The 15,342-nt window shown below is 37.6% G+C and overlaps 1 protein-coding gene across 1 annotated transcript; it reads right to left on the reverse strand.

The window, feature by feature from the left end:
* Positions 1-1,959: 1,959 nt before the first annotated feature.
* On the reverse strand, positions 1,960-14,840 carry LOC128496937 (uncharacterized). Its single transcript, XM_053466772.1, has 7 exons — positions 14,805-14,840; positions 11,003-11,114; positions 10,390-10,543; positions 9,820-9,980; positions 9,120-9,323; positions 8,030-8,211; positions 1,960-7,663 (listed from the first exon to the last, which is right to left on the reverse strand). The coding sequence occupies exons 2-7, from the start codon at positions 11,058-11,060 to the stop codon at positions 2,243-2,245; spliced, it is 6,180 nt and encodes a 2,059-aa protein (XP_053322747.1). The 5' UTR covers positions 11,061-11,114; positions 14,805-14,840; the 3' UTR covers positions 1,960-2,242.
* Between the last annotated feature and the right edge of the window lie 502 nt (positions 14,841-15,342).

Below are 15,342 nucleotides of genomic sequence, written 5' to 3' on the forward strand. Positions count from 1 at the left end.
GGAGTGTCATGGTCTGGGCCTGCATGAGTGCTGCCGGCACTGGAGAGCTACAGTTCATTGAGGGAACCATGAATGCCAAATTGTACTGTGACATACTGAAGCAGAACATTATCCCATCCCTTCGAAGACTGGGCCACAGGGCAGTATTCCAACATGATAACCACTCCAAACACACCTCCAAGACGACCACTGCCTTGCTAAAGAATCTGAGGGTAAAGGTGAGGGACTGGCCAAGCATGTCTCTAGACCTAAACCCTATTGAGCATCTGATGGGCATCCTCAAATGGAAGGTGGGAGAGCGCAAGGTCTCTTACATCCACCAGCTCTGTGATGTCGTCATGGAGTAGTGGAAGAGGACTTCAGTGGCAACCTGTGAACCTCTGGTGAACTCCATGCCAAGAGGGTTAAGGCAATGCTGGAAAATAATGGTGGCCACACAAAATATTGACACTTTGGGCCCAATTTGGACGTTTCCACATAGGGGTGTACTCACTTTTGTTGCCAAGGTTTAGACATTAATGGCTGTATGTTGAGTTATTTTAAGGGGACAGTAAATGTACACTGTTATACAGGCTGTACACTCACTACTTTATATTTCTTCAGTGTTGTCACATGAAAATATATAATAAAATATTTATAAAAATGTGAGGGGTGTACTGTAGATACTGTAGACGTGGAAAAATTAGATAGGACTCACCAAACTTCGGGTAATTTGATGTAGCGCCAAAGTTTGGATTAAGCAGTATTAGCCATATAGATGACCGAATCCCCAATATTTAATCCTTTAATTGACTTTTATTGATCTGCTGGGTATGCTCTGAATTCTTGCTTTGTTCTGTATTGCTTTTGAACGCTCAACTTTAAAATAGAATTTTAGCCCAATAAAAATGTTTTTTTATTATGTAATAATTTACACTATACTAACAAAGCTACCTATCTGCCTATCTCCCTATCTATCTATCTATCTATCTATCTATCTATCTATCTATCTATCTATCTATCTATCTATCTATCTATCTATCTATCTATACATATGTTGCTGTATATCCCTCATATGACTATTACTTCTGTGTTACTTTAATATCAGACTGTTTTGTTTTTTGCTATGTATTTCTTTGGTTAATAAAAAGTTAAAATGAAAAAAAAACCTGCACAAATTGTGTTTTTTTTAGGACAAGCATAAATTAATAAAAAAAAATTAAAAAGATAAGATTTTTTTTACAGTCCAACCTATAATTATTCTAGTACAAATGAAAAACAAGATCTATGCAAGCATCTGTCCTGTTTTTAGAAACTTTTTTTTATTAAAGAGGATGAGGGGGAATGAAGGAACAGAAGATTCAAAATGGGGAGAAAATGGAGGAAGAATGGTAGTGCTAGGAAAAGTTCAAAAACAGAGCCAGCACACTAAAAAATGTTATGCAGAATTGTAATTCAAGGCAATAATTAACAGTTATATTATGAATTATACATTACTGTGTGTTTTCACATTAGCATAAATGAATACACATATTTCACAATCTCAAGCATGAAACATAATGTAAACAGGCTGTACCCGTGAGATCTCACGGTTAGCTAAGGTCGTACACGGAATGGACGAGGGCACTCTACAGAAGGATACTCCAAACTGAATAATCAAAGTCCATGCCAAACAAGGTACCAAAGAGCAAACGGGATCACGATCCACAAAAATGCAGGGCCAGAAATCTGAGAAAATCTGAGGCCAGTAACCCCAGCCTCAGAAATTGGCCCCCCAGCCTTCTTGCCTCCTATAAGAAACACTTATATAGAGCACTGGAGTGACAGACCTGGGAAGTTTCCGCTATGGCAATTAATTTTCAAAATGAAAAACAGTGTTCTTTATGAGCATATTATGCAGTCATTTTGTGTTGTGCTTATTGTTGAGGGATTGCAAAAACAGAACAAAAACTGTACAATATCACTAGAAGTGTTTTGTGATTACAGGCTAGGTTATATTTATCATTATTACATCAATCATTTTTATACTAAAAATATGGTGTGTACTTTTTCAAACATGACATTGTTGTTATAATAGTTTAACATTTTGAATCCCTGGGGGATTTTTTTGTGAGATTCCAAAAAAAGTGGGAGATATGAACCTGAAATGGAGTCCAAAATTTTTTACTGTTTCTCTTAAAACATTTATGTAAATATTATACTTCTTCAATTTATGTTGACAATTTATCCATACGGAATTATGTTATGCAAGTTATGTAACTTATTACTCATTGATATCATCATTCAAAAATGATACAACTGTTGAGACAGTTGTGCTGGGATCAAGCAATTTTATCATGGGTATATTCACATTTTTTTCATGAAAAATGCTATTTTGTAAAGTCATGGCCAACATTGAGTCAATTCCTAAAGAATTTAGGAGACAGGTCATTGTGATATCACTTACAGAGACACCAGCCAGTTCACTAATTATTAATTTAACATAATCTTCTGATTTTATGTTGGCATATTTAGGAGATACTTTATCTTGGATTCTTCCTTTCAGACTTTTGATTTCCTCAGATACCACCTTGTAAAGTCGCTTCCTCAGGGCTGGAATACGAGACAGCATTTTATCATACAAAACTTTAAAATCAAACTTCACAATGGCCTGCTGAGAATTGTTTAATTGCAGGCATTTCTCAAGATATTCATGTATCTCCTGTGTGTTGAAAAGTAGTATACCTCTTGCTTGCAGTATATCATGTATTTTGTCCTGGTTGAGTAAAACTCCAAGATTGAGGGCACCCCAGTTGATGGATTGACCGCAAAGACCCATGTTCCTTCTATATTGACAAAACACATCTAGGAATGAGTTGGCAGCAGCATAATTTGCCTGTCCTGCGTTTCCAGTAAATGAAGAAACAGATGAATAACACACAAAATAATCCAATTGTTTATGAATTGTTGCGTAGTGAAGATTTAGAGCCCCATCAACCTTTGGACCTAACACTTTCTCAAACAGAGATTGGTTCAGACTTTCTAGAATTCCATCATGTAAAACTACAGCACTGTGAAAAATGCCTTTCACTGGAATATCTGGAAAACTTTGCTGAATAGAATCCATGGCCTTTTCCACATCTGAGTAATTGGTTACATTACAACAAACTGATGTTATTTGGGTATTGATCTGTTGATTCTTTATCGTTTCTAGTTCCTGTTGCATTTCAACGGTGGGGATTCTTCTGGACAGAATGACAATATGACCACCCCCATGCCGCGCAATAAACTTTACTGTTTCCAGTCCAAGACCAGTCAAACCTCCCGTGACTATGTAAACAGCGTTACGTTTGAAAAGAGAGGTTTCCTTGATAAATAATGGAATATTAGTGCTAATGCTTTTGTTGAGTTCAATAATTGGCAGTGTTTGTGTTGTGAAATAACTGCACAATGTGTCACCACTAAAGTTTGTGTTCAGCACATCTTGAAATATATTTGCATCAACAGACTCTAAGACTTTGCATAGGCTTTTGGCATTTCTTTTAATATATGCTTTCTGAAAGATGGCAACTGGATTAAGTAAATGAATGTGAACATCCTCTCTGCCGTGCTGAACTGGTATCTGAAGACCTTCAGAATTTTTCTGGTCTGATATCACGAATACATCCTTAAGCAAGGGTAGCTGAATAAGGTCTTCTTCTGAAATGTTTCCAGATAAAGGTAGGATAATCATGGCACTGCTTTGCTTGGCATTAATGCCAATGTCTCTAGAGACTGTTGCTTCCCAACCTCTATTCTTCGCTGCATTAGCAAGAATTTTGCTCAAAATTGAGTGTGTTTCTGAAGATTTAATTATCAGAGTCAGATTATTTTTGGGTTGTTGCAACTGATTACACAAAATTTCCCAAGCTAAAATAAATTGGGAAATACATGGCAGATATCTTAAGACTGGGATGTCATTAATTGAATAGCAAACATCTTCAGGAAGACTCACTCTGGATGATGCGGTGGTCGGATAACAGACAGCAACTTGATCACCTACTTTTAGTTTCCCAGTCTGTTTCCCAACTGCAGTCACCGTGCCAGTGAAATCCAAAGCAAGGAGTTTATGTTTTTCCACAGACAATGCGTTCCAGTACAGTGTGTCTCCAAACTGCCAGCTCGAAACACTCACAGGAAAGAAATCTTCTGTATGGAAGCAGATTCGGTCAATCTGGATCTCAACATTCTTGTCCAGAAGCTTTGTAGGCTTGGAATTTTCCAATTCAGCAGAAAGAGTGGTAATTCTGTATGGATTGTCAATGCACAATGCGAAATTGTCAGACATTTTTAGTGGCACTTCATGCTGCCTTTGTTGTTCAATATCTATTTTGGTTCTTGCAATTTCACTGGTGTATATTTGCCCCTCTTTTATCCAGACTTCTGGGTGTTCCTTTGGTTCATAACTCTGAATGACTTGTGCCAATGCTTCTACGTCTTCTGTTTTTGAAGAACCAATGTCAATCAGTTGAAATGTAATATCAGGCATTTCAGCTGCACAACTTCTAGTCATGCCAATCAGAGCAAATCCAGGATTAATGTGATCCACTGTGGTTTCAACTGTTCTGAAGGTGACTGTTCTTATAGAAGCCGCAGAATTTTGTTTCCTCGCTGCAATGATCACCTGGCGATATATCTCACAGCACTTTGCGAAGTATTGTGTGAGATTATTTGGAAAGTCTTCGCCTCTTCTATGGACACCCCACATGAACACAATCTCCTTGTCTCCCCAATTAAGTTCTTTTAATTGTGCATGGTCCAGTTGCCAGTTATTAAACATGACATATGTCAGCCCACTGTGTATGTATTTTGATAGCTGTAGCCCTATCCCAGCAATGTCAGCAAACAGGAGGACGCTTGGTGTCTGTATTGATTTCTTTTCAAGCCCAGAGAAAGGTACCCATTTATTATGGAAGAATATGTTATCAACCTCACTCAAAGTTTGCCTGACAAACGCCATTTTAGCATTCCTTATTTCTGTTAAAACATAGCCATTTTTGTCTGTAAAACATCCACAGATGATATAATAGCTTTCTGTTACTTGGACTGTTTTTACATAAATAAACATTTGTTTTTGAAAGGGTCTGAATACCGTCAGTGTTCCAATCTGAGATGGAAACAGCACTCCTGATTCTTTTAGGTCACCTCTGGCGATTACACCTGTTTGAAAAAAGCAGTCTAAAATAACTGGATGAATATAATACTCATACATTGTTTCTTGAATCTCTCCGCTTACATTGACCGTAGCAATTACTTCCTTCAATTCTTCCCCATAATGGAGATCAGATAGCTGTTTAAACATTGTCCCATAGTGAAATCCAAACTTCGATATGACTTCATAAATGGTTTTTTGGTCATAGATTGAATTGCATCGTTTCAAGATGTGTTCCAGAGAGATTCTTTTCTCATTAGAATCCTCCCTGATTTTTTTTATTTGCCCCGATGCATAAACATGTGAGGAGAAGATTTCAAAATTAGTGTCTTTGTCTTCTTGCTCCAGTTTAATTTTCAGGTTTAGAGATTCCTGGTTAACCACACAAGGTGTTGAGAAATTTATGTTCATGCTGAGGGAATTCAAAGGCACTTTAGGTTTTAACGTGGAAATTGTAGCTGCCAAACCAAGCTCTACGTAGAATGTTCCAGGAACTAGAACGGTTCCGTTGTTCTTGTGCTCGTATACAAATGGCGTGGCTGCTGTAGAAATGGAACATGTGAATTCTGTGAGGTTTTCATTCACCTTGTGGAGAAGTGGGTGAGTGGAGGCAGCTACAGCTTGGTTTCCTTGGCGAATTTTTTCAAAATTCATATTTTGTTTAATGCGATCAAACTGATAACAAGGAAGAGGAGCCGGTAAAGATTTATATGTTTTGTAAACATTACTCCAGTCAGGATTGTATCCTTCTGTGAAAAGCTTCACCAGGATGGTAAAGATTGTCTCATTGTCTTTTTCTGGATGAAGGGCAGGTAAAATCATAGTTTCTTCTCCTAAAATTTCAAGAATGTTTCTTTTTAAAGCTCCTCTAGGTCCAATTTCAATGAAGAGCGGCTTACTTTTACCTTGAACAGAAGCTCTTAAGGCCTGTTCAAAGACAACTGGTTCCCGAATATTTCTGGCCCAGTACTGTCCAGTTGTAAAATCCCCATCAGTTGCTTTCCCTCCGGTTACCGTGGAGATAAGATCAACTCCTGGCTTTGGTGTGTTTAGATTTTGCAGTTTATCTTTTACCTCCTGTAGTATGGGATCCATCATGTAGCTGTGATATGCAGTAGGAACATCTAATTCATACAAAAATATGTTCCTTTTACTGTAAGTCTGAGTTAGTTTGTAAAGAAGTTTCTCCATTGACTCTGCATCGCCGGAGACTGTACATGAGGTAGGGCTGTTATAAGCTGCAATATTTATTCTTCCTGCATAGGGCTCAACATCTTTTGCTATTTCAGCCACAGGTATATTGCCTACCACCAGCATTTTGCCTCCAGTGACTTTAGATTGCAGTGCACTTCTGTAATAAATCACTTTTACAGCATCCTTGAGTGAAAGATGCCCTGAACAACATGCAGCGGCAACTTCCCCAACTGAATGTCCAACAACACAGTCTGGTTTGACTCCCCAGTAAGCCAAAAGGGCCACTAAAGAAACCTGGATGGTGAAGAGTAAAGGCTGTGCTATGTCAGGTTTTGAGAAATCATCAGCCTCGTTCTCTAGTAACTGTGTCATGGAAAGAGGTGTATATGCCTGGAGTAACTCATCTATCTCAATGCATTTTTCTCGGAACACAGGTTCTGATCTCAGTAACATCCTACACATCCCTTTATAAAGGACTCCATTCCCACAGAATACAAACACTATTTGAGGGCTCCCTTGCGTTGGGGATGTTTCAGTCTTTGCTGATGCAAGTTTTTGTTGTAAGTCATTTAATGAAGAGACCAGAAATGCTTTCCTGTATTTGTTTTTGATGTGACTTCTTCTGCAGGCAGACGTGTAGACCAAGTTTCCCAGAGAAAAAGATTCCACTTTACTTATTTCCTCTATGGTGTTTTTAATGGTGAGTTTTAAAGATTTATGCGAGGCTGCTGACAAAAGAAAAATGTCTATGGGTCTCTTTGATAAATATTGAGAGCTCGTCTGTATATGTTGCCTCACCACAACATGAGCATTAGTTCCTCCAAAACCAAAACTGTTTATACCAGCAGTTCTACCAAAGTTCCCATTATTCTCCCATTTTTCTGAATTTATCGGAACTGATAAATTGTATTTTTCCAGCTGTTTAATACCTAGCTCTTTAGAATAATGTAATGATGGTGGAATCACTTCATGGTGCATCATTAGGAGAACTTTAATTAAACCAGCAATGCCGGCTGCAGACTCTGTGTGACCAATGTTTCCTTTAACTGAGCCAATCTTTAAAGGCGGGGATCCACTTTTACGTCTTTTGCCAATTATGTTTCCTATGCTAGTGACTTCCACTGGATCCCCAACAGGTGTTCCAGTGCCATGTGCTTCTAAATACTGAACAGTAGATGGGTCAATAGTTGTGTAGATGCTCTTCAGTAACTCTTCCTGCTGTTTTTGTGATGGTTTGGTGATCGGTGTCACAGATCTTCCATCCTGGTTTATCGCACTGGCACATATTACTCCCCATATTTTGCTATAATCTTCTTTTGCCTATGAAACAAATAAGCATACAAATCTGCTTACTAAAATATTTTATTTATATAATGCCAACAAATTATTAAGTGTATGATGTTAGTACGAGTGTGTGTTTTTGTTATGGGGGGCACAAAAGAAATACTGAACCCAGGCATAACTCTAGGCTTATCCTTGCTTTCCAGTAACTTCAGAGAATTCCTTTTTTCAATATTTTGCACAGCTCTGTAATTAACTATTCACTCGTAGATCTACTTGCAGAAACAGACTCCACAATGTTTTAGGATAATGTAAGAAATCAGTCAAATACAGAAGATTTTGCTAGGATTTGTACTAAGCATTCATAATTAAACCATGAAAGGTTTTTTTACAATATTGTTTTACCTTTTTCAACTTTTTCAGTAAAACAATGCCACATCCTTCCCCTCTCCCATATCCATTTGCTTTTTGTGAAAATGGTTTGCTAATTCCATCTGGACAGATCATTTTTGCCTTAGTGAGGGCAACAAATATCCGAGGCTCCAAGATACAGCTCACGCCTCCACAAACAGCCATCTCACAGTCTCCTGTTTAAAAAAAAATGATGATACGTTGATAGAATCTAACAATTATATATACACTGTGTTTTCTTATGTTTTTATTCACATATGATGTGCAAATTATATGTATTGGTCCCTGTGGTGGAGCATTTGGAAAGTGGGGTAGGACAAAGTCCAGTATTCCAGCAGAATAGGTATAGGATGAGGTATAGTACAACAGTAGAACCTTGATGAAGCCTACATCAGGCACAGGTGCTGGACATTAAAACCCCCTGGAGCCTGGCAATCAGAGAGTTATGTGGAGGTGACAAGAAGTTCCCCAGCGCTCACAGGGTAAGGAAAGGCCCTAAAGACAATCCCTGAGCCAAGTGTGGCTTTACCTGCCTGGACCAGTCTGTGCTGTCTGGATGAGGGTTTCAAGAGCCTGGCTTAGCTGGGCCTGGCAGGGAGGGAATTTAGTGGGTGTTTAGGCTGTTCAGGCTGGTCCAGCAAAGCATAGCCTGAGAGGCCTCCGAATGTGAGCTAGGCTTTATTTTGTTTGAGGGATATTTTTGTTTTGTGTGCCAGTAAATAAAAATGCACAGTTTACTGACAACCAGTGTTCCTGTGCATTATTGCTCTAGAGGACAGTGCTTAAGATCCTAGGAAAAGTAACATAAATGACCTTCAGCTAGAGTTTGCTACAATAAATATGAAAACGCAGGTCTAGAAATTTGTACACAGGTCTCAATACATCATTAAAACTTAAAACTAACACATAGCATAAATCCAAGAGAGTCTTAATACACTTTATCACATTTTTATTGATATATGTATATCATTTAATAATTACTTATACTTTTAATAATTATTGATACATTAACAATTGCCTAAATTTAGTTTTATGTTGGAAAAGGATGCCGGTTTTGCAAGAGTTATAACATGAGTGTGGGTACCTTGTTTAATGGCCTGGCAGGCATAATGCAGAGCCACTAGGGATGAAGAGCAGGCCGTGTCTATCGCCAGGGACGGTCCAGTCAGATTGAAGCAGTACGATATCCTGTTGGCTGCTATACTTGATGATGTTCCAGTTCCATTAAAATGATTGATGCCATCTTGATAATTGGTAAATATTGATTCCCAATCTCTGTTCATGAGACCTAAAAAAGTTTTGCATTGGTTCTCATAGTTACCTGATGAATAGATTGACTGCCAATTTCTGTTAACATTGACACTCATTAAAAAATGGAAAAGGCTGATAAATATTGGTCTAGTCTATAATTAGTTTTCCTGGAATCCTTTTATTGAGTTTTTCAATAGAAAGAAATCCCTTGTTTCTTAATGTGCACAATGAAGTCCAGGCTTCTTGTACAAAACAGAAAACAAAATCAGTCAAAATTTGCATTACATTTTAAATAAAAATGTTTTTCAAAGCTGAATTATTATTTTTTCCTACTCTTATTACCACATTTAACATAAGCATTGTCTTAATAAGACTATCCCAAAAATTATGTATGTGTATATATATATATATATATATATATATTTAAACAAGCAGTGAGTTTATGATAAATCGGTATCATTTAAATATGAATACCTTTGTAAATAGAGATATCATAGGAAGTTTCAAAGATTTTCATTGAATTCTTTTCTCACCTATGAAGACTCCAGTTTTGGATCCACTGATGCTTTCGGTTGAATATCCTGCATCCTCCAGTGCCCGGTATGTACATTCCAGAAGGAGTTTTTGCTGTGGATCCAGGTTTTCATTCTCAGGATTGGAGATTCCAAACACTTTGTTGTCAAATTCATTAAGACTATAGAGATAACAAAACAAATCATATTAATAGTTGTATAGTTCGTACATTTTAAAGGTATGCGTAACAGATGAAAACATTATCTGTAGAATCCTGGATCTTTGTGGTATAGGAAATGAATGCAGGGGGTCTGGGTGATACTGAATTCATGTCCTCTTTTTGATTGCTTTGTAAGTCCATCAAAAAGCCATGGCAAAGCATGGTGGTGGAAGCATCATGCTGTGGGGTTTTTTTTTCATCGGCAGGGACTGGGAAAAAATTAGGACTGCCCCATGGAGAGAGCACGACACTTGAGTGGTATGAATTTATAAAAAGTAGTCAATATAAACCTCAAGTAACTGCATGAAGAATATATATATAATGTGCTGCTCATTTTATAACCCACTTATAATTGTACTCAGATACTTACCCTTTTATAAGGGCTGCCCTGGTGGTGCATATTTTTCCTGGCTTGTTATAATCTGGATCATACCACTTCTTTGTATCAAATCTTTCAGGTGGGATCTCTACTGTGCAGTTTCTTCCCTCCACAATAACTTTCCAGAAATTATCTATTCCTTCACCTGCTCATTAAATACAGAACTTTAGACAGAAGTCTGAAAGATAACACTATATTACAGACCATGGTTAAATATGTAGTCACAACAGTCTTTATCAGTTTGTATTTTTAAGAACAAATAATTAAATGAATAAAAATCATCAACGTTAACAAAAAACTAATATAATAAGTTAGAAGGCTAATCTGGACCATTGTTGACCCCTCTCCCTCTGTCTAAAGCAGGACATTGCTTTCATTGCTGGTAGAAGTTAGGTTTTACTAGAGTGGGGTGTGATCTCTGACCTGACGTCAGACCGATGTAATGTGGGCTAAGTGTAAACAAAGGGCAAACTCCCTACATTATTACAACATTCTATCGTGACAATGTCAGACAGACGTATTTTAACTATAGTAATTCTGTGATCTCACCAAGTAATGGACCTTTAACCAGGACTCGTTGACTGATACTGATTAAAACACTCACCTCCAGGAAAATGGCAGCCTATTCCCACTACAGCTATGTGATCATCATTCTCATCCATTCTGCAGATATGTCCTGTAAGTGTCGATCAACTACATAACTTCCAGCCAGCAACCTATAAATTCATGTAGTTTTAAAGTGTTAAAAACATTTTTCATTGAGTAGGCCATTTCCTTTATATTTGTGGAATTACAAAAATACAAAAAAATCAACAATATATATTTGCATATCCATTAAACAAACATATAGTCCTTAACCCCTTAATGACATAGGACATAATATTACGTTGCCGCAAAGTGAACCTTTCAGGCCTATGGCATAATATTATGTCTTCCGCTACTTTTATCTGCATACCTGGGAACTTTCAGGGTTTGACCCTGAGTGTGACAGAACTACATTGTTGGGCCAGACACATCCCCTTCCTGAGAGTTGCAGTCTCGTGGACACTTGACCACATTCAGCCTGGGCATTTGGGCCATGGTTCCTCCTGTGGGGGAAGTGTGGGGGATGACCTAAAAATGCAGGTTGAAATGTGCAAAGACTATCTGCTCAAAGATAGGAGGCCCCTTCCATAGTTATTGTTTCCCTGCACCTTAAGTTAGTTTATTTTATAATTGTTCTGTTCAGGGAGGGCCCAAGACATAATGCCGCCTGGGGCGAAGTTTAAAATGCTGCCCCCCCATCCTTGGCATTGCGTTAAAACACACCTGAATGTTACAACCAGCAAACTGCTACAACTCTGGCTTTTATAGAGGTGGTCACACTTGCTGGTGATCAATTAATAAAGGGCATTTAATTAGCAGCACCTGTCTGCTTCTTAACATCTTAATTCCTATGGGAGCAGTAAGGGTTTACTTAGTTTTCCACACATGGCTTCTCCATTTTGGCTTTATTTTTGTTGAATCAATAATGATATGGTGTAATATGTCATGTGTTGTATTTACCTAATTTTTACACCTGCTAAGGAACAGATGATTGTAATGTCCTGATATGTAGAACCATAGAATTCAGGATGCACTTTCTTTTTCACATGACTGTATATTTATATATTGCACACAGATTCTTTAATTGCTTTTTAAATTTTTTTTTCTTTGCACTCCTTTGACTTTATATACTTATGCATGTATATGTATGTATGGGTGTGTACTCCAGCAGGATGCACACAATATAAGCGGCATCATGAGGAGAAAATACACAAGCACCGAAGTAAGCTGAAAATAATGTTAATAATTTATTTGTATCATTTAACAAAATGCAAAATGAGTGAACAGAAGAAAAAATCAAATCAAATGCCTTACAAACAGCATTCATTCTTCTAGTTATACTTGTACAAAATCAAGGATTTTGTAGGCATGTAGTTAGGTGTAAGATAAAACAATTATACCAAACAGGTGCAAATGATCGTCAATTTAATATGTAGATTGAAGCACAATCATTGACTGAAACAGAAACAGCTGTGTAGGAGGAATACATGTAGGAGGAATAAAATTGGGTAAGGAACATCCATACTAACAAGGTGAGGTTGCTGAAGATAGTTTAATGTCAAAAGTCATATGCCATGGCAAGACTGAGCACAGCAACAAGACACAAGGACATTTTTAAGGCAGGCAGGGGTTTCCAGATGGTCTGTCCAAGCTCTTTTGAAGAAGCACAAGCAACAAGCAATGTGTGGGCCACATCAGTAGTATATAGAATTATTACTTTGATGTTGAGGATAGCCGAGTTAGATGAGTGCCATGAGTGGACATTGATGTGAATTTAGAATACTTGGCGACAGGTTTTCATTAGAGTTCATATATTTATTAGTAGTTCGCTGTCATAACAAGGGACATTTTCTTCTGTCTTGGTGTCTTATTACATGCTTTCTTTTTGAATGCTTGTGTGCGATTATAATTCTCTTCCTTTATTAAGCTATTTATATAATACTACTATAATAATACGGAGGTACTATGACTGTGACTCTGCATTAGTCGTAAGGCAGCTTTCGCTGCGAGTGATGTGAGCAAGGTAAGGGTGTGAATGTATGCTGATAAGAGTGTGTAGGGGTGAGTTAGCATATGTTAGTGTGAGTGTGTGTTTGTGTATGATGGTGTTAGAGTGTGTGTTAGCATATGGTGTAGGTCTATGGTGTGGTGATAATGTATGTTGGTGGTGTTAAAGTGAGTTTGCATGTTAATATGTATGTGGGTAAGTGTGTGTGTGCACTTCTTACCTGGGGTCAAATAAATCCTGCACCCAGGCGCAAGTAACACTGGGTTCACCCCTGGCAGATAACAAAATACCAGATATATTGGGGTGATTCATCATCATCACATTGAAATCAGCCCAATGCAATATAGGCAAGGAGACTGATACATGTGTGATGTTCCAACATTACTATGTTTGTCTTGTATTGTGGACAGAGGTGCATGTGCACCCAGTGTGAAACATTAAAATGTTCAATAGGTTTTTGATGTAACGGTGCCTAAAGACTGCTCTTTTAATCTCAGCTTATACAACACAGCTAAAAAGTCATCGTGAGTTTTTTCAGGTTTTTACAAATACAAAAATGCTTAATTTATAACCACATTGTTCTTTTTTACTATTGCAAGTTTTCTTTGTTTTGTTTTTTTTAAAAAAGCAACTCTGGGATGTGTGCTCTCTTTCTTCCACCAACCCATGTTTAGGGGATTGGGGTCTAATGTTTGCCCCTAGTTTTGCATAGAGCCCACCTGTATCCCCATCTGCCCTTGTCACATGTCTATAAAATAATAAAATAAACAACTAAATCCCTTCCGGCCTCCATTCTAGGATGACCACATTATATTTCTGCCATTCAGGGACACACTATGAAGAGGCTGAGATTACACACAGGCATCTATTACATATATATCACATACACATTGATTCACATATACACACGGACACATACACATAAAACGCATTCTATATACATTATTAGGAAGCCTTGGGAACCATGTTGATTTTAAGATTTAATAATATATATTTATATTAAATATACATGCAATCATTATCAGACATGAGCAGTTTCAGATAATTAACCTCTCTATTACCAGGCCTGAGGTGATTCAGACAATTAACCCCTCTAGTACCAGACATTATACACAGTCACATACACATACCTGGTGCTGGCTGCAGTTTACACTGAGCTCGGTGTGTCTCCAATCAGGAGAGTTGAGAAGTGTCTCCTTCACTCAGAATTCTCATTCTGGGACAATGCATTGTCCCGGATAGAGGATACCCGGGATCCGGGATTTAAAGCCCCATTGCAGGACTGTCCCGGGCAATCCGGGACATGTAGTCACCCTACTCCCCACCTCCAACCTCCCTACTTCCAAGTAGGGTATATAAGTTCCTTCCAATGGACACGTTGAAAAATCACTGTCCCTTCAGGTACCCAAAGCAATCTTAAAAGAGCCCGATATACAGCATCTGAAAACATCCACTATATACTATCCAGTCCCAATCAACCACATTACCTTAGAAAAACTGGAAAGTAAAACCATAAAAACGGACACAAAAGACCAACCAGGGTTTAGACACCAAAAACCCCTTATTATACGCAAAATCTTGACATCAAGGAGCGATAACCCCCTTGGCAGCCGTTTAACCCTGGTGTACAATGCTTTCTGAATTTATCTGACCCTTATGGTTTAAGCAAAACTAGTTGAACCTTTGAAACCATAAATTACTATTTTCTGCTAGATATTTAATATATTTTGGTGTTGTTTCTCCTCATGTATTTTCGTTTTTGCTCTGCTTTGAATATCTATTTCTTTAAAGTGTAAATTAAAATGTACTATACCTTTTCTACGATGTCCTCAAAGGTCAAAACCCCCAATGTGAATAAAAACGTACCTGTTGCTCTTATATATCAATCTTCTCTGTAATCATGTTATCATATAAACCAATAAAGTAATATACATATATACAACACATTTATTACATGGCCACAAAACCTCCACATTTGACCATAAAGTTACAGTTTTTAGAACACTGCCTCCTTTCATTTCTTGGACTCAAGAAACATTAAAATTCACAGACATAATTAAAATAAACTCCGCCATGCTGTCTCCAGAATTTATGAGGGTGTCTCCAAAGTGACTGCCAATCTACGGTAATTAGGTTGTACCGTACTTTTTGCTGTATGCTGTATCATCATCAAAAAAACATATAATTAATCATGTCTTTTTCTTTTACTGTTCTTTTCGTTAGTCATCTGGCATACTGCAATAAACAAATATTTAATAATGACTCACCTACAACGTAAAGTATAATCTTTGTAAGGCAAATAAAGTACGCTTTAAGAAGAAAATATTTCCTTTTATTTTTAAGTTTAAATC

Source organism: Spea bombifrons, chromosome 5 (assembly GCF_027358695.1).
Source record: "Spea bombifrons isolate aSpeBom1 chromosome 5, aSpeBom1.2.pri, whole genome shotgun sequence".
Taxonomy (NCBI): Eukaryota; Metazoa; Chordata; class Amphibia; order Anura; family Pelobatidae; genus Spea; species Spea bombifrons.

Excerpts from the sequence above, each read along its gene's own strand:
- LOC128496937 (XM_053466772.1), bottom strand. The coding sequence starts at position 11,060 with ATGGATGAGAATGATGATCACATAGCTGTAGTGGGAATAGGCTGCCAT. Across the intron at positions 10,544-11,002 it reads AGGCTGCCATTTTCCTGGAG|GTGAAGGAATAGATAATTTC; the intron begins GTGAGTGTTTTA and ends TTTAATGAGCAG. Across the intron at positions 9,324-9,819 it reads CAAAACTGGAGTCTTCATAG|GTCTCATGAACAGAGATTGG; the intron begins GTGAGAAAAGAA and ends AAACTTTTTTAG.